The following is a 20,515-nucleotide window of genomic DNA, read 5'->3' on the forward strand; positions in this document are numbered from 1 at the left end:
ACAAGTAATAGTGAACCGAGGGAGCAACTAATAAGTTCACTCAAATTAGTAATTTTGATTTTAATTATATATTTATCTTTAAAAAAATTATTTTTTGTATGTATAAATTATAAATTTAGAATTTAATTATTTAAAATAACTAAGATTTTGAATCTATTCAAATTGTGGCTCGAAGTGAAAGCTAAAAATCTTCTACTTTTAATTAAAGAAATTAAATTTGAGTTCTATGAATGAAATACTTAACGTTTTCTTTTTATTAAGTCTCATATAGTGCAAATATAGATTAATCGTGATTCTATATAAAAGTATTTGAATAACAAATAAATAATTAAATAACAAAAACTTAGATACGTGAGAGTGATTAAAAGCGTAGTCAAAATTTAAATTCTATTTGAGTCTGTTTTAAAATAGTAATATTGCATGTTAATAATTTGATTTAACTGTTATGATTAATTTTTTTATTAAGCGCATGGTCTATCGAAAATATTTTCTTTATTTTATAAGATAGAGGTAAGGTTATATGTATATTATTTTTCTCCGATTACATTCATAAGATCATATAAAGTATATTGTTGTTATAAATCTTCGTCCCTAAAATAAACCACGTGTAAACAAATCATGACATGCTATTTTCTTGTTTTTTCACTCGGCGTTAGGTATTCGCTTTGGGACACGATTAAATTCAGATTTATTGCGAGAAATCCCATATTGAGGGCTAAAACAATTAATTCCTAACAAATGTGTCTCTATCTATATAACTAAAATTCGAATTCGAAATCTCTAATTAACAATAAAATATTCCCGGCATTTCATTTTACACGAGTTAGTTTGATTCGGTACTGAGTTTAAGAAAAATAAAAATATTTTTAAAACTTGTGATATTAAAAGCTTAAAAGGGTAAAAGTTTTATGGGGCAATATTATTTGTGTGTTTATAAAAACTTCTCATTAAAATTTAAATGAGTAAAATAAAAAAATTTAAAGTTAAATTATTTCCAAATTTAAAAATATATCATTTATTTTAAAATAGGCTAAAAAGAAAATCACCTCTTCTCATTTGAAAACGAAATAAACGGTACTTATCACGACATGTTTGGTCCACGTGAGTTATGTGACAAAGGAAAAATACAAAGGACGATGATGATAGGAAAGAAGGAGTTTTTTTCTTTTTAGGTTTTACTTCCACACTTTTTTCATTTTTCTTTTCTTTTTCATTCACTTCCCACGTGAATTCCACTCTCTTCTGTCTCCTAGTCTCTTCACTCCTTGGCCCCACATTTATCTACCCCTTTCCTTAGCCTTATCTCTTACTCCTATCTGATTTTTACTCATTTCATAATGTTATAGTATACAATACCATATTAAGGATTTAAGGGGTCGTTTGGTATGAGGTATAAAGTGGGATAAGATGTAGAATAAAAAATTTATATATTATTTGATTGGAGATATAAATTTATCGAGGGATAAATTTATACCACCAACCAAATAATGTATAAATTTAATGTCATGATTTAATTTTACCTATAGATCGTGATGACGCACCACACCACAGCTAGGCAAGCAAACTAGTGATTTAAACAAATATTAAATTCTTTAAGAATCAATCGAGTAATTAAACTCTTCTTACTTGCAAGAATTAAAACAATATGAAAAGATCTCGTAAATTAAAATAACCAATAAAAATAAATAAATCTAAAAATTTCTACTAGTGTGTGCCAAAACTTGGTGTCACAATTGTATGAGCATCTAGTAGATTACACAAAATTTTAAATATTGTCTGAAATAAAATAGACATAATACAAATACAAGAAGAGGCACTAGTTGTTGCAGAACCACTCAAAAAGGCAGTTCACCACTAAGCCTCTGGATAATGTGGATGTGCTCTGATAGGTCCTCTGACAGTACCTGTATCACGTCCTGCACAAAAAGTGCAGCAAGCGTAGCATGAGCACGTAAACAACGTGTACCCGGTAAGTATCAAACCTAACCTCGAATAAGTAGTGACGAGAGGTCGACTTTGACACTCACTATGGGTCAATAATATTGCAATAAAAATATTTAATTAAACATGATTTTTAGGCTAATAACAACAATTTTCTTAATAAGCAGAAATAATAAATTCTTAAATTTTAATAAATTCCCAATTTATAAATTAACATTACAAGCTGCAATTAAAGTGCCTAGGTATCGTGTAATTATTATTATCAGGCACGATTTTTACCGAGGTCGTACGACCAGATCAAGAGTGTCGTGTACACTGCCGAGGGACGTGCGACGCGATCCATAGATGCATCTATACTGCCGAAACGTTCGTCCCGCTCCACAAGAAAGGAGGATATTTTCTTATGTACCTCCGGAATGAGAATATATATAATTTAAGATTAATACGAGAGGATGTACAATTTCAATTTAGCAGTTAAAGATTTTTCACAAAATTCAAGTACGTGAAATCTCAAACTTTTACTATTTTTCTCTAATACTTACAATATAGTTCTACTACTATAGTTACTTAAAGGATACAATTATCACACGTAATTTATGATTTGAGTCCTAAACTATCCGGACTTTAGCATAAATAGTAGCTACGCACGGACTCTCGTCACCTCGTACGTACGTAGCCCCCACAATTAGCAAAATTATTAATTTAAATCAGCTATGGGGTAAATTTCCCCTTACAAGATTAGACAAGAGACTTACCTTGTCTCAAAGCCCACTTTCGATCACGATGTCGTGTAAAAATCCTAATTCGGTGCCGAAAAATCCGAAACTATCTAAATATTGTATAAAATAATTAATACATGCTTAATAATTCAAAATTAGACTATTAAATAAATTATCCAAAATGGTAAAATTCCTAAAATTTACCCCGGGCCCACGTGACCGGATCCGGAAATTCTCGGAGTAAATCGTTACCCATACCCTCAAGAACTCAAATATACAATTTTCATCCAATTCCCATAACTATTTTCGTGGTTAAAATCTCATTTTTATAAAAATCTAGGTTTTTCCTCTAACCCTTGATTTTCACCATTTACATGTTATAATCTACCCATAATTTATGTATTTAGCTCAAAATTTATAGAATTAACTTACCTTCAAGCTACAAGTTGAAATTCCCTTTAAAAAAACTCCAAAATCGCTCAAGAATGAAAGAAATGGGGTTTAAAATGATGAAATCCAGTTTTTAAGACATTCTGTTAGGTAGAGTGAACCTCTCTTCGCGAACGCGGTGAATGCCTTGCATTCACGAAGGAAAAAACCCACAACCTTAAAATTACCCTTCGCGAACGCGACAGGGGTTTCGCGAATGCGAAGGCTTACTGGCTTGCCCTTCGCGAACGCGTGATCTCCCTCGCGAACGCGTAGGGAAAAATCCATGCCGATCTCATATCACTTTCGCGAATGCGAGTCTACCATCGCGAACACGCATGCCAAAACTCCCGGGCTTCGCGAATGCGTCACCCTCCACGCGAACGCAAAAGGCAATAAACCAGCTCCCATTTTCCTTATTCGCGAACGCGAGGGACCTTCCGCATTCGCGTAGAAAGAAACGAGAACTGGAATTTCTGGTTTTTTCAACTTAAATCCGGGTGGTTCAAATCTCACATGAGCCTCCTCGGGACCCCCGTCCAAATACACCAACAAGTCTGAAAATATAACACGGACTTGCTCGAACTCTCAAAACACGCAAATCAATAACGAAATTAAGAATCGCACCCCAAACCGAATTGGATCAAAATATGAACTTCAAGTTTTTAAATTCCTCCGAATGCACCGAATCATACTTATACTGCTCGGAATGACATCAAAGTTTGTGTGCAAGTCTTAAATCACCATACGGAACTATTCCCAAACTCAAAATTTCAAACGGACCTCGATTACTCCAAAATCTACTCCAAACCAAATTTAAAGAACCTTAAAACATTTAAATAATTGATTTTTATTATTAATCTAAACACTCCCGACTTGTCCAAAACTCGATTCGAATATACGTCCAAATCCAAAATTATCATACGAACCTATTGGAACCGTCAAATCCCGATTCCGAGGTCGTTTACTAAAAATATTGACCGGAGTCAAACTTAGCATTTTAAGGCCAACTTAAGGAACAAAGTATTCTGATTTCAGCCCGAGCACTTCCAAATTGATAACAAACCATGCCCGCAAGTCATAAATTAATAAAAGCACATACATGGAGTTTTATTTAGATAAACAGGGTTCTAAAATTAAAATGATCGGTTGGGTCATTACATTTAATTTCATACTTAATCCAGGATATCCCATCTTATCCCATCAAATGTGAGATTATTTTATCCCATATCTCATGTGGTATAAATTAGTACTGGGATTATAATCATGAGATAATTTAGTCTGCGTACCAAACGACCCCTTAAGCGTGATCACCGATCAGGGTTATGGTGACATGATAAGTATTTATTCTTAATTAAAAGTTTTAGGTTCGAATTCTGAGTATGAAGTCATTTTTGTTAGAAAATATTTTTCTCTTTAAGTGTGAGATTTTTCGGTATAAATCTGAATTTAGTTGAACCCCATACGAATACAAAACATTAGGCGAGAAATAAAAAAAAGTATTTAAGCCTGATCAATCGTAAAACATATACTCAATTCGTTCGTTTTTAGTTGTCTACTTATAACTTTGCATACCCTTTAAAAAAATGAAGTATGTATTTTATTATTTATCCATAATAATAATAGCATTTAAAAAGTTTTAGCAAATAATTTAGAAAATGAGTAATTAATGAAAAGGGTAAAAGAAGAAAAAAAAATTATTTTTATTTTGATTTGCTAAAAATGACAAGTAACAGTAAAAATATATAATGAACAAGTAAAAATGAACTGAGATAATATTTAACTAGACAAAGCGAGTAAGTCGAACCCTATGTTATTGCCATCATCTCTATACTTATTTCTATCAAATCATTGATTTTGATATTATCTGCTCGTTACAATAATTTTAAAATATTTTTAATATAGTATAATATTATTTACTTCTTATTATTTTTCCCAAAACTTTATACTAGTAAAAGTATCATAATACCTTATAAATCAAATTTTTAATGTAGAACTTTATTAGAAGCTATGTTCATACAAACAAAAGTAAAAGGCCAAATATATAGACAACCCATTAAATTTGGCCCAATTTTTTATTTTGGCACTATAACTCAGTCTTGTTCCATTTTAGCCCCTACCCCATTTCTTATGTTCCACTTTGGCACAAATTTTTTTTATCCGACGCGCGTATACATACTTGCTTGGCCAAATACACAGACAACCCATTGAACTTGGCTCTATTTTTTATTTTGATACTCTATCTCAACCTTGTTCTATTTTGGTCCCCTAACTCTATTTCTTATGTTTCATTTTGGCACTCTATCTCAACCTTATTCCATTACGAGTTCGAAAGTTCGCGATTTCGAAAGTTTAGCGGTTCGCAAATTCATGAAATTTGTCGGTATTTCAGGATATGCAGGCACACACGTTTCACAAAATATAAATTTTATTTTAAAATATTTTTTTTTATTTTTTTTGCGAAACCGACCAACTTCGTTCGTTTTTTTGGCGCAAAAATGCAGGAAACTCTTTTAGTGTCCCGCAAAATTTATTTTTTAAGAAACCGACTGAAATCGGTCGGTTTTCATATAAACAGTAAATGGAAAAGGAAATAATGGCGATGAAATATGGGGGAAGGAAGTTGGGGGATTAAAAATGGTGCCAACAGTTATTTTATTACTGTTGGAGAAGGAATTTTTGCCTTAAACAATCTGCCTCACGCGCCTACCATGTGAGCCAATTCACAATATGTGACTAGTCAACTTTCGTATTAAAATGAAACATAAAAAATAGAGTTGGAGGGTCAAAATGGAGCAAAGTTGAGATAGAGTGTCAAAATAAAAAATGGAGCCAAGTTCAATGGGTTGTTATTATCGTTGGAGAAATAAATATTCCCAAAAAAATCTCCTCACGTGCCTACAAGGGCGAGGCAACTCATACACTGAATCTAATCAGCTTTTGTGCCAAAGTGTAACATAAAAAATGGGGTTAAATGATCAAAATGGAACGAGACTGAATTAGAGTGTCAAAATAAAAAATTGGGTCAAATTTAATGAGTTGTCTATGTATTTGAGGTATCCACTAATTTGAATATAATTTGAAGCATTCATTGAAGAAAAAGTTAGTCTACATCTTGGGTGGACATTTTATTCCAAGTTCATTGGCTTAGAGTGGTCCTCTTGTCACAATTGGTCCTACAAACACATTGAGAATGTAATTATTTGAAACAGACTTTGGGAACATAGAGGTAGATGGTTCCATAACCTTGGATGTAGACATTTTGTTTAAAAATAAATAAATATATATTCGAGCTAATTTACGCGCACGCTGATTAATTTTATTAAAGTAACTATTACTTTCCATCCATATAGATATCGGAAAAACTCTCTTCGTTAAAACTTGACAAAAAGAAATTACCTAATTTTCTTGCTTTCGTTGAAAGCTGAATATTAAATCTGGTTCTTAATCCCTTTTATTAATTAATGGGGCACACCCTTAAATATTACTTTTTTTCCTCACTAACCGACTTCTTTTTTCAAGTCTTATAGTAGACAATTATTGGTGACTCAATCGCACTGCCCTGTCCCCATTAGTAACTTTCTTGATCCACTCGTCAATTTCAACGAATAATTGATTTTTATTCCATATGAATAATGATAGAAAAAGAATAATGATTTCATTGACATACTTTTTGCCAAGAATTGTCAACAAAATATAGGATGAAAACACTCTCTCCGCTGTCTCGTCATTTATAAATAATGCAAAATTTTAATGTTCTATGTAACACTCTCCCCGCTCTATTTGGAGTGTTATTTGTAAATCATACTCCTTTATAATTTTAAAAATAATTTTTTTGATTTTTATGTGTAAACGACATATCTTTTACGTGTAAAAGTAAATCTTTTATATTTAAAAAAAACAAAGAAAAAAGTAGGGTCATAAAATCAATTGATCAGTAAAGTGCTAAAGTAAAAGATCAAAACCAAATTGAAGCAGGACCTGGAAAATGTAATGTATTGCTCAAAGCCTCAAACAATAAAGGCCATGAATATGACTTCTTTCTAATCCTTTTTGAATCTTGGGGGGTAAAAATGGGAAATGAAAAGATCTTTGCACAAATATAAGAGGGGCCAATATTTAAAGTGGGCAATGAATTTGGGATGTTGTGACAAACAATTCAAGTGTCATATTGATGAGCATTGAGCATCTACATTAATGATTTGATGTGATGGTTGCCTAATATATGTCTCAAGGAATGGATTTTACGAGTTGGGTATTGAGTCGGATGAGAGGTTTTTGGTTAAAAACTTAAAATAAATTGAGTGTAATATTTGTTTTTTGTTTTGTTTTTTTGGCTTAAAAATCAGGTGTCACGTCATTAAAAAACAACCAAATATATCACTTTTTAACATCATTAATCAGGGGTATACATGGAGCGAATTGATTCGATTTTTATTAAAACTAAATCAAACCAACTATATCGGTTTGGATTGGTTTGGTTTTGTCGGATTTTTAGGATTTTTTTTGTTACATGAATAATATGTCAATATTACTTTATTAATATTTCTATAAGTAAATATATATTTAATAAAAATTTAAAAAATTGACAAAGCCTTAAAAGTATATATAAAGTCTAGATATTTTTTAAAGAAAATTTTATATAAATTCTTAAAAGTATATATAAAAATTATATATTTATATGTCGGTTTGGTTCAGATTTGTTTTTTCCTCAATATCAAACCAAATCAAATCAAACCTTATCGGATTTTTTAATCAGTTTGGTTTCACTTTTCGGTTTGGTGCGATTTTCCGGTACGGCTTGTACACCCCTATCAATAACCTTTTAAGTGAAATAATAAAAAGTAAATAATTTTTCTAATATAAAAGAATCAAATTAACTTTATTCATGTATTTTTAACATTTCAGTGAGTTTTAAACAATAAATTCAATCTAATTTGAAAGTACAACTCCATGTTGCTTGGTTAGGCAACTTGGGGTTTCTAAGCCACCAAGCTACCCTCCAAAGCCAAGCAAATTAATGTCACTTTAGCCATATCTTCAACTTTGATATTAAGGGGTTGTTTGGTACAATAATGAAATAAACAAAGATATTCATAAGATTAAGTATATTTACATGAGATAGCTAATTTCACTATTTAACAACTTATTTGAGAATTAACTAATACTTTTAATCAAACATGAAATAAATACAATCTCAAATTTCATCCCAGAATAATTATCTTTATCCCTTGTAGCAAATGACATGCAATAGTTAATTTACTTTCTTTCACTATACTCCCTCCGGTCGGCTTCATAATAAGTGACTTTTTAGCCTTTGATACATCTCTTAAGAAAATACGAATTCATTAAGAAAAAAAAATATATTCACTAAATTATCCTTAATTAATTGTTACCATGACACATTATGATAGGTAAATAAAGGTAAATTTTAAAAAAATAAAATTAATTCCTTATTGATTATATAAAAGAACACTTATTTTGGACCAAAATAAAAAGGTCAAAAGAATACTTATTATGAATATGAAAAAGTAACAAAAAATTATTAATGCCTATAATGCCTATATTAAGATTAAATATTTATAGTACATTTTTAGAGTGCGATCTTTCCTGGAATGTTGCAGGCAAGATACTTTGCATTAGGTTGCCCTTTCCTTCACCATGACAATAAGTAAGTAACAGTGAGTAAGAGAGGTAATGAGGTCTTGTTACAATATTGGGACAGAAATGATGTTAAATGAGGAAATGTGGGACCAAAACAAAAAGGACCATTAAAAATGGTGATAATATTTTTGGGGGAGGCAAGCTATACATCATAATGTGATACAATAATTAGTACACCTGACTCTCCTTGTCATAATTGACCTACTCTTTTTTTTTTTTTTTTTTCCTCTCAGAAAAACAAAAACAAAAAAAGAAAAGAAAAAAAGGTCTTATATTTTTACTATATAATACCTTTCATTGCACCTCAACTCATCACTCTTCAAAGTTGTCTTTTTTCTCTCCTCTTTGAAAAAGTTGAAATCTTTTTAAGTCTATTTTCAAGAATATTATTGAAGATACAAGATGTTGGAAAATCAAGATTTGGGATTGAGTTTGAGTCTCGGTTTTCCAGAGAACAAAACAACAAATCCATTGCAGCTGAATTTGATCTCTTCTTTAGTTTCTTCAACTTCTCCTTCTCCTTCACCTTTCAATTTATTTCAGAAAACTTCTTGGATTGACTCCTTTCCTTCTTCAGGTTTGTCATTTTCTTCTTGATTTATTATTTCTTTCTATATAAACTTCAGATCTAACTATAATCTCATCAGTTTTGTACCCAGTTTCTACTTTTTTCGTTTATCCCTTTTGCATATTCCAAAAACTAAATCATTTTATCTCTCTTCCCTCTTTCAATTTACTCAAAAGTTGAAGAAAAGTGGTCTTTTTTTCGGTATAGATTTTCATTGTTGATCTGAATAAAGGGGCTTGATCTGGAACTTTATTTTTCTTAAAGTTTTTAATATGTAGTTTTATACTTTTAACTTTGCTATCTGATCATTTATAAGACAACTACAGTAATTATCTCTTAAAAGTTAATTTGGTAATCAAAAATTTAAATAAACCAAGATTATCTGGTACAGAATAAAAAAAATGCAAAGCCTGTAAAACATTTTAAACTGTCAAACTTTGGCACAAAGTCGGATCCAGGATTTAAATACAGTGCCGTATTTTTATTAAAGAGTCAAAATATAAAAAAATAAATTCATAATTAAGTTAAAGATTGTCAATAATACATGGTATATAAATATATATATTTAAAATTAGCTAGCTATACAGTTTAAACCGACTGACAAAGTAGTGTCGGTTGACAACTCTCGGTGCATGTGACTAGTCCTATTAAACTTTTGATCTTAACCTTTTGATCTTAACGGTTTCACTCAAAATATATCATTGATTTTCAATATATATATATATATATATATATATATATATATATATATTGAATTTTTGATGAGTTAACGGTGTCAACTTCTCCGTACATAGGTCCACCTCTAGTGGAGTATACTAACCTCTAAACTGCGAGTTCAGTTACATCAATTATTTTCGGTACATAGTTTTTATATATATATATTAACTACAATGGGTTTAGCGGTAAAGACATAGAAGACCTAAACTTATCAAATTTAAATTATAAATCTGCCAGACTTTTATTTATAAATTAAAATTTTAACTTTAATATTATTTGCAGATCGGAACTTGGAGACATGCAGAACTTTTTTGAAGGGAATAGACGTGAACAGGATACCAACAATTACAGATGCAGAAGAAGAAGAAGAAGAAGCTGGAGTTTCTTCTCCAAATAGTACTATTTCAAGTTTGAGTGGAAATAAGAGAAGTGAAAGAGAAATAAACTGTGAGGAGGAATTGGATTGTTGTAGAGGTATTAGTGATGAAGAAGATGGAGAAACTTGTAGAAAAAAACTAAGGCTTACTAAAGATCAGTCTGCTGTTCTTGAGGAGAGTTTTAAAGAACACAACACTCTCAACCCTGTAAGTTTTCTTCTACCAATCCTGTAGGATTTACGATGTGTTTGGTATGACGAAAGTCATTTTTTTCGAAAATGTTTTTCGGCGCCCTCTCTGGTTAGAGAGTGGAAAAGTTTTTCAGAAAAAGTATTTACTAAAAAATAATAATAATATTAGCAAATAGAATAGAGGTTTGATAAAATTTTTTGAGTATTAAAGATCGATAATAATATAAAAATTGACCCTATTATATTGCTGTTGCTATTGCTTGTTGCTTTAATTTATTGTTTCTTGAGCCGATATGACTAAAGTCTGTGTGGTTGTTGTTATTGTAATAATATCGAAAATTGGTTAAAACAGTAATACTCCCTCCCGTTTCAATGTATGTGAATCCATTTGACTGAGCACAAAGTTTAAGAAAAAAGAGAAGACTTTTGAACTTGTGGTGTAAAATGAGGCACATATATTTTGTGTGGCTATAAATCATTGAATAAAGTTAAATTGTTTCCAAATAAGGAAAGAGGTCATTCTTTTTGGCACACACTAAAAAGGAAATAAGTTCACGGTAAATTGAAACGGAGGGATTATGAACTTAATAGTAAGTGATTATAGTGAGTAAAATAATTTTCAACCAAGAGTGAAGAAAAATAACTTTTTCGGGAAAATATTTTTCGAAAGGTATTTTGCATCATATCAAACATACCTTTAGAGTTAATTGGTTCAGATTATAGGTATACATTTAAAATAATTTAGACAATAAATTCAGTTGAACGCACAAAATTCACTTTTGTCCCATTATTACATTAGGTGTTAGTGTGTGTTTTAGTCTATTAGGAGATTTTTGCTTAAACAAATTAGCTTATTATTTTTGTGATATGTTTTTACAGAAGCAAAAGCAGGCTTTAGCAAAGAGACTAGGATTGAGGCCTAGGCAAGTGGAGGTTTGGTTTCAGAACAGAAGGGCAAGGTGAGATTTTTGTTTCCTTTCAGGGTCTTTCTGGGATTTTACTGCACGTCTTTAAGAATAGTGAATATAATGATGTTGAAAATGATATGTAATAATAATTGCCAAAAGATTGAACAGTATATCATATGTCAAAACCTAATCATGCCAATAAGTTATATTCACATTTTGGGATATACTGCATTTCTTTCTCTAGAATAATGATTGATGATATTGACAATGATATATCAATAATAAGACCAAAAGATTCAGCAACATATTATACAACACCAACAACAAATCGTCCGAGGAGTTCCATAAGTGGGGTCTGGGGGTCTGCAGAGGATAGTATGTACGGAGGTTTTACCTAATCTGATAGTGTGAAGATTATTTATTGAAGGAATATTTTGGGATGTTTGACTAATGGGTCAAGTATTTTTTTTTTAACAGGACAAAATTAAAGCAAACTGAAGTAGACTGTGAGTTCTTGAAGAGATGTTGTGAGAATCTAACTGAAGAAAACAGGAGATTACAAAAGGAAGTTCAAGAGTTAAGGGCACTAAAGCTATCACCTCAATTCTACATGCAAATGACCCCTCCAACCACCCTTACAATGTGCCCGTCATGTGAGCGTGTTGCGGGCCCACCAACTCCGTCCCCGTCGGGTCCCACGAATGTCGACCCTCGAGTCCACCAAATGGGCTTGGCCCAACAACAACGGTCTATGCCGTTTAATCTTTGGGCCACCTCTCCCGTCCCGCACAGGCCCATCAATGCCCTAAACCCTAGATCGTGATTTTGCCACCGACGGAAGGGTAATTTGGTCAATTGGGTTCGTATACTAATCTGGGAAATTCAACAACATGATGTGTATGTATGAAAATAGGTCTAAGATATGGTTGTTTAGATATGAAGGGTTTGGTGGGTTTCAACATTTCTTGGTTTTATTATAGACCCCATCTTTTTTCTTGTATTGACCGGCTAGTGTAGTCATTTTACTCTTTTAGTAATAGTAGTTTCATATTCCCCATTATAAGTTTCAAATGGTGGGGACTAAAGATTAGAGAAGAGGACTTTAGATGTAAAGCAATCAAGTGACACCCAATCTATTAGTCCTAAATTAACCAAGTTCAATGTATGTCTTACCATCAAAATTTTGAAAGTGTGTGTTCATACATATTCTTTGAAATGATTTTCATAGAAGTCTAGGTTGAAAAGCTATGAAACCTCCCTCTTGCGATTAGAGGCGGACCTATGTGTAATATTGAGGGGTCATTGGATCCCGTAAATTTTGGTAGGAATCTTGTATATGTATGTGTTTACTTTGAAAATAATTGTATAAATAACTTGGCACGTTTAATACTAAAAATATTTAGGGTGCATCAGTTGAGCAGAACAGTGGTGCCTCTGTCGCGTTTAAATCCTCGATCTTTCTTTGCCTGAAATGCAATCATGTTTACAACATTTTGTTTGGTAAATACTTATGTGCACTAGTTACCAAATCAGACAATTTAACCTTAGCAGATAAAATTGCATGTATGAAATATACTTATTTTTCATTCATTGGTTTTTCATGTTCCTTGACATAATACGTAACGTGCTATCTGATTCTTGCATATATCATTGCAAGAGTTATTGACATTCACAGTCTTAGAGCAACATTCACTGTCTACAAAACATATACAGTAGCTTATAGTAAAGCCATTTCCTACACTAAGGAACGTGTATATTAAGGAATCATCACACTGTTCACCAAACAACTCAAGGGTTTCCCTAGTAGCAGGCAAAGGATGTGACAACCGAGGGCGTAGGCATGATATTTGGTAAGCGATATCATTTAAAAAATAAATAAATGAATAAATCATATAAGAAAAATGTTGTTATTTTTTATATTTATACCCAATATTTTCATTTTGTATACTATCTATATATAAATATTTAATAAAAATTTCGACAAAGCGTATCATGTTTGCCGCAAGGTGTATCCGTCCTTGGTTACAACATAAGCTTCGGTCCCAAAGAAGTTTAGAACGGCTATATAAATCCTCATCAGCCATGTTTCTCCCTCACGAAAAGGATGTTAAGAAAAAGGACCTACTGAATATGAGGTAGTTTGGAAGTTTACCAATCATATATAGGTACTTAATCTATTAAAGTAATTGAAACAATCAGGATAACAAAATTTTCAGAAACATTCCTTGGCACTTGACCAATATATACAGTTAGGCATGCTAATGGAGTAGAATTTCAATGACTAGTTTGACCTAAAATTTGATTATGTCTGACTGTAGTTTCAATATATTGATCATAGGTGGAGAACCAGAACAACTTTATAAACCCCTTTAAAAGAAAAAGGGCAGCCCGGTGCACAAGGCATCCGGCGTTCGCACAGGGTTCGGGGAAGGATCGTATTACCAAGGGGTGTGATGTAGACAACCTAACCTAATGCAAGTATTAGTGGATGCTTCCACCGCTCAAACCCTTGACATATAAGTCACACAGAAATAACTTTACCGTTGCTTCTAAGGCTCCTCTTCACGGAATCCATGTAGAACAAACATAATATGCTTCTTTGTAGGTTTAGTTTTTTCTCATAGACATCAAAATAACAAGAATCACAGTAAAAAAGCCAAAGGACGGACAAGGAAAAGACTATTTGTAGACAGCCTAACTTAATACAATCATTAGTGGATGCTTCCACCGCTCAAACTCTTGACCTATAAGTCACACAGAAATAACTTTACCGTTGCTTCTAAGGCTCCTCTTCACGGAATCCATGTAGAACAAACATAATATGCTTCTTTGTAGGTTTAGTTTTTTCTCATAGACATCAAAATAACAAGAATCACAGTAAAAAAACCAAAGGACGGACAAGGAAAAGACTATTTGTAGACAGCCTAACCTAATGCAATCATTAGTGGATGCTTCCACCGCTCAAACCCTTGACCTATAAGTCACACAGAAATAACTTTACCGTTGCTTCTAAGACTCCTCTTCACGGAATCCATGTAGAACAAACATAATATGCTTCTTTGTAGGTTTAGTTTTTTCTCATAGACATCAAAATAACAAGAATTACAGTAAAAAAACCAAAGGACGGACAAGGAAAAGACTATTTGCTCTATTCAGAAACCACAAGTAGTCCGCATCAAATTGAACTTTAGAGCAGCACAACATTTTCCACAGAAGCAATATCAGTTCTGTTATAGCAAAAATTAACAAGGTGATCACACAACACAACTGAGACAGGAAATTGCTCAGTATACAGAAGGAAATCAAAATATCAGAACCAGAAGATAACAAATAGTAGAAACAAGAACAGTTAAAGGCAGAAAAATCCTAAGACATCGGCTGACAGGAAATACATCACAGACAATTGCGGACCTATGTGTAATCTTTAGGGGTCACTAGACCCCATAAATTTTGCCAGAAATTTTGTACATGTATATGTGTATACCTTGATAATGGTGCCTTTAGGGGGCACTGGTTGAGCAGAATATTGGTGCCCTTGTGGCGTTAAAATCCTGGGCCCGCCTCTGATTATTTCACAACAAACTCTACCAATTAACTTAAGCTCCAAACTCTGTGTCTCGGGTGCATGAAGTTCCTTATTCTGCTTTTCTAGTCCACTCCTGAATGAGGCAAAAACGAGTCCGTTAAGCTCAACACATTTGAATGATAAAAAACTACTACACCGGACTGCTAATTTGGTTCGAGATGCTTATTCTCAAATCTTTTTTTGTAAAGCACAAGTTTTTCAAGGTGGATCTAAAACCATCTAACTCAAAACCTTAAGGCAAAAGGTGAAAGTAGTCCAGGACCTTTATAAAGCACTAGGAACAAAAAGGAAAAGGAACAAGATATCAAGGGCCAAATTAGCTCTATCAAAAAGAACACTAGAAGGCAAATAATCAAGTATAGTTCTACTGGCATTTTCATAATTGAGAAATCTAAATGTTAATTTGCACATCTCACCTGAAATGCAGTGGAAGCAACTTCAAATTTGATCTTGCTGTCAGTCAAGATTTGGTAGGAAACAATGCTCCAATTTTGACTTGAAGTTGTCGTCATCCCACTTCAATTGACTCCACCATTCTGATGCTCCTCTTATTACTTTGATATTCTTGGAGGTTTGAATAGACAGAGGCAATTTCTTTATTTGATTGCATTTTATCAAACTAAGTTCCTCCAGGTGTTCCCACGTATTCGGTGGCTCGCCTAGAGTTCCTAATTTTGGACAGTCTTCCAACAGTAACTTCCGAACTCTTGGAATTTCTGAGTTGACAAGAGTTGGCTGACTTGAGCCGCATTGTACAAACAACTCTACCAGCTGCTCACAAAAGGAAATCATGACCTCTTCCAGGCGCTTCGGTGCAGAAGAAGCTCCACCAACATTAAAAAGACAAATTAACCTTTGACAATCGTACACATCTAGTTGGCGCAGTTCAGAAAAGCTTAGACTCAGACAATGACTGAAATCAGAAACACTCTTTAAATTATGTATGGAGTGGAGGCGAAGACATTCCAGATTCGGCAGAGGGTCTAACTGTCCACTTCCTTCTTCCACTGGTCTGAAATCACAAGAACAGTCTTTAATGTCTAGTGATTTTAATCTATTAAAATTGTTGTAGACAATCAACTTCTTGAGACCCATGCAATCTACCAAGTACAGTTCTGAAGCAAACTGCAACATGCCTAAGAGCTCTCCTTTACTGAAATTTTCACACTTGGAGACGCCTATCATCCTCGTTGACATGTTGTATTTTAGTGCAAATTGACCTTCCCCAACTTCAATGCAAAACTTTTTCAATCTAGACATCCAGGTATGGTCCTTATTCAAAATTGATGAGCTATCCACTCTAATACAAAGAGAAGTCAGCTTGTGTAGAGATGATAGCTCATCAAAAGAGGTTGATCCAAGAAGAGTCATCTCATTCTTTCTGCCCCTATGGGATATGGTATCCAACATATTTATCATTTCAATTCTAGACATTTTGACAAAAATACCTTTGTCGATACTCTCCAAATCAGCTGCAGGCAGATTTAATAGCCTCAGGTCTGTCAACTTGTCCATACCTTGCGGCAGACAATGTAACCTTGTATTATCACAATCGAGCAATTGCAAATTGTGAAGATTACCAATAGGTGGTAAGTCTTTCAACCCAATGCAATTTTGTAGTATTAGAGCATGTAGTTGATATAAACTATTTATGGAAGAAGGCAGTGCAGTAATACCAGTTTGACTCAGATTCAGAACTCTCAGGGCTGGAAATGCCAAAAAAAATGTATTGGGAATTTTCACAAGGGGACCATTGTCTTGCAAAAGTAAAGTTGTTGTCTCTGGGCATTCCATGAAGGAATCAGGTAGGCGTTTGATTTTGTTGCTTATGAAAGATATTCTCTTGACAGAAGTTGACATATTCATGTGTGATATATCAGCCAACCCAACTCCAGCTTGAATAACAGAGTTGTGTTCATTCCCAAAGGAATTAGCTATCCATATAGCAACATCGCGAACCACGTCATGCATCTTCACGGAATCCATCTTATAGGTTTCTAGCAAGCAGGCATCCTTTAAACTCTCAACCATTGTGATTCCCCTATTGTAGGCTTCTTCATATGTGTTACGTTCTCCAAGGAACCCCTCCGCCCACCAACAATGTATGAGATCATCTGTCGAAATAGCCACTGGATATAAAGAGCAATACAAGAAACAACTTTGAATGTCACCTCCCCTTTTGTTCACATGTTTGCTTCTTTGCTCTGAAGATAATTCAATATCCTGAGATTCTAAAGAATCAAAACTCCACTTGATGACCTTGTAAACCTTATCTTTTATATCTTTGTTATGAGGTTCGGACCTTCTAAGTGATTCCAAAGCATCTTTCCATAGCTCGACCCTCTTCTTCCCTCTCATAGATGCTCCAATGACAGTGATTGCTAAAGGTAATCCATCGCACTCCATTGCAATTTCTTTTGCGAATGGTTGAATATGCTCCAGATTCGTAATATCTCCTGCATTTTTGACAAACATGTGCCAAGATTCATCCTCATCCAATGTGTACACCTTTATTTCCTTGTCTGTTCTCATTTGCCTACAAACATCCAAAAACCGAGAAGTTATAATTACCTTGCTTCTTGGGGAATCTTCAGGCTGGGGCACACCTACATGATCCAAGTTTATCGGTTCCCAAACATCATCCAGCATAAGAAGGAAACTCCTTTCTTCATTGAGCCTTTGATGAATTTTGCTGGCAATGCTTTCTATGCTTTCCTCGCTATTTACCTGTAGTTTTAATCTCTTGCCAATTTGTGCTTGGATCTTTCTTATATCTGTTGGTTTGGGCACTGTAGCCCATACAACAACACCAAAAGACTGTTTGGAGCTGAATATATCAGTCTCTAGGAGCTCATTGTTCAGATTCTTTACCAAAGTTGTTTTACCAACTCCTCCCATACCCCATACACCAATGAGGTATACCTGAAAGGATTCAAAAAATGCATAAACAATTTATCCGCAAGTGAAAGATGCAAACATGCTATATAGAAGAAATTTAGCAAATTATAGAAAGAAGTAGGCAGGAGGCTTTGATCATTCACACATAATCTCTTGATCTCAACTTTCTTAACTTAGAGAGGGTGTTTAGGTAAGCTTATAAGCTGATTAAAGTAAGAAAAAAAAAGGCAGCCCGGTGTACTAAGCTCCCGCTATGCGCGAGGTCGGGGAAGGGCCGGGACCACAAGGGTCCATTGTACGCAGCCTTACTCTACATTCGGGCTAGAGGCTGTTTCTACATTCGGGCTAGAGGCTGTTTCTACGGCTCGAACCTGTGACCTCCTTGTCACATGACAACAACTTTACCGGTTACACTAAGACTCCCCTTCTATAAGCATATTAAAGTAGCTTATAAGAACTTATTACCTTTTAGACGCATTTGGTAAACACCATAAGTGCTTATAAGCCAAAATCAGCCAAAAGTCTTTAGCTAGTCACTCCCAAATAGACCATTTACTTATTATCAGTTTCAATACGTCTACCCAAATATATAGCTCAGTCAGTTTGAGTATTTAATGCTTATCAAGTACTTTCAAGCTATCCCCAAATGGGCTCTTAACCTCCTTATGAAAAGGGGTACTAGCACTCATCATATTGTTAATATACAAAATCAACTATGACTAAGCACCATGCATTTTGAGTACAAAATCTAACTAGACATGAATTAAAGGAATTAGCAACTACCAAATTGTTTAGGATTACTAATCTTGGTTTAATTTCAATTACAATACCTTATCATCTTTTAACTGTTGTAGGATCTCGTTGAGATTTTTTCTTGCAGTTCGCTGGCCTTCTATTGATGGTCCTGGGATGAACTCAATTTTTTTCACATAATCTTCTACCACCAAATTGGATCCAAAATTTTCTCGGATTGCTATAAGCTTGCAAACTTGATCTATCAAGTTACGTGCTCGAGTAGAGAGTTCCGAGCAAAGATTGCAATTTATGCAACATTTGAATGCAACCATCTTCATCATTAAAATGCCATCTTGGATAGAGTCCCATTCACTCTCTAGCTTGTCAACCTCTGTAAGCCACTTAAGAACATCTGGTTTTGGTTTATAGCCTTCTCTCAAAGCTCTTTCCATCTTCTCTTTGATATCATTTTTAAACTCTCTTAGCTTTAGTATTTCCTTTCTTGCATTTTCTGTATTTGATGAGAAATGGATGGTATTCTCAATCTGAGGATAGATGCATTTACACACAAACTTTCCCACCTCAACAATAAAGCTAGATACTACAGAAAAAATTATGTCCATTGAACAATTCTTGAGGTAAAGAAAAAAATATTTTCTGATCAGAATGCTAATGATGCTCTCAAAAATGATCAAGTAAAGCTAAACTGATTGTTTCTTCTTTATTTAAGACAGAATTCCAGGAAAATCTTTAATCAATTTTAAATAGTTGTTGTGGAGCCTGTTCAGTATTGTGCATATGAGAGAAGAATGATTCCTTTTATATTTAGTAGTAAGTACTTTGGACAACCATTTTTTTTTCTTTCTACTATTTTATTAACAAAGCAAACATACAGATAAAGGAAAAGAAGAAAAAGCAATGTCACCAGCAAGAGAATTTTAGATTATATAAATGATATAAGAAGCTTTACTTTTGCAATTCCTTCATTCTTGAGACATGAGTCAAGCAAGGGCTTTTCCCATTTTGTAATATGTCTTCTGTCGTGAAAATGCTTGTATTTTTTCTTTTAATCTTCCGTTTTGATTATTTCAAATATTGTTCTAACTTTTTTTTGAATATAACTATGTCTTTATCCTTTTCTTCCACACAACAAAAATTGTAATATCCAATATATTGTTAGGAACGAAATAATCAGGTATGATGCGGAAGCTAGTAAAATAAATCAACGACGATAAATCAGACAACAAAAGAGAAATATACCAAAAGTGACACAAATATTTAAAGTGATTCGGTCAATTGACCTACATGGACAAGCATAAATGAGCACTCTACTACATAAAAGAGAATACAAAATATCGAAAGAACAACCTCACAAAGAGACTCACACAAGTGGCAGGTTAATATTGTCCCAAAGATTCTCCCTCTCTCAAATCCCTTATGGCCAGTGGCGAAACTAGAAATTTTTCCAAGGGTATTCAAATTTGAAAGAAGTGAAAAAAAATTCCCGACAAAGGGTGTTCAATATGTGTTATATACCTCTAAAACGTAATATTTTACCTATATGCACAGTGTAATTTTTCGACGAATGACTATGTGGCTTCGCCACTGTTTATGACTACATTGTGGATGCTACTAAATGAGAAGGAATGATCCTCAATTTTGTAGAAATCCAAAACCCTTTTCCTCCAAAACAAATGACTAGCCAAATATAGAAGACTTATATTTTCCTTTTCGTAAAAGGTAAATCAATTATGACAAATATGTTATCTTTCCTTCGAGAGA

The 20,515-nt window shown here is 33.4% G+C and overlaps 2 protein-coding genes across 2 annotated transcripts; one reads left to right on the plus strand and one right to left on the minus strand.

The window, feature by feature from the left end:
- The first annotated feature begins 9,053 nt into the window (after nt 1–9,053).
- LOC107807172 (homeobox-leucine zipper protein HAT4) lies at nt 9,054–12,937 on the plus strand. Its single transcript, XM_016631506.2, has 4 exons — nt 9,054–9,330; nt 10,321–10,622; nt 11,486–11,565; nt 11,992–12,937. The coding sequence occupies exons 1-4, from the start codon at nt 9,156–9,158 to the stop codon at nt 12,335–12,337; spliced, it is 903 nt and encodes a 300-aa protein (XP_016486992.1). The 5' UTR covers nt 9,054–9,155; the 3' UTR covers nt 12,338–12,937.
- A 1,578-nt stretch (nt 12,938–14,515) lies between these two features.
- Nucleotides 14,516–19,611, minus strand: LOC107807169 (disease resistance protein At4g27190). Its single transcript, XM_016631504.2, has 3 exons — nt 18,829–19,611; nt 15,517–18,022; nt 14,516–15,173 (listed from the first exon to the last, which is right to left on the minus strand). The coding sequence occupies exons 1-2, from the start codon at nt 19,354–19,356 to the stop codon at nt 15,557–15,559; spliced, it is 2,994 nt and encodes a 997-aa protein (XP_016486990.1). The 5' UTR covers nt 19,357–19,611; the 3' UTR covers nt 14,516–15,173; nt 15,517–15,556.
- Between the last annotated feature and the right edge of the window lie 904 nt (nt 19,612–20,515).

Source organism: Nicotiana tabacum, chromosome 15 (assembly GCF_000715075.1).
Source record: "Nicotiana tabacum cultivar K326 chromosome 15, ASM71507v2, whole genome shotgun sequence".
NCBI classification, from domain to species: Eukaryota; Viridiplantae; Streptophyta; class Magnoliopsida; order Solanales; family Solanaceae; genus Nicotiana; species Nicotiana tabacum.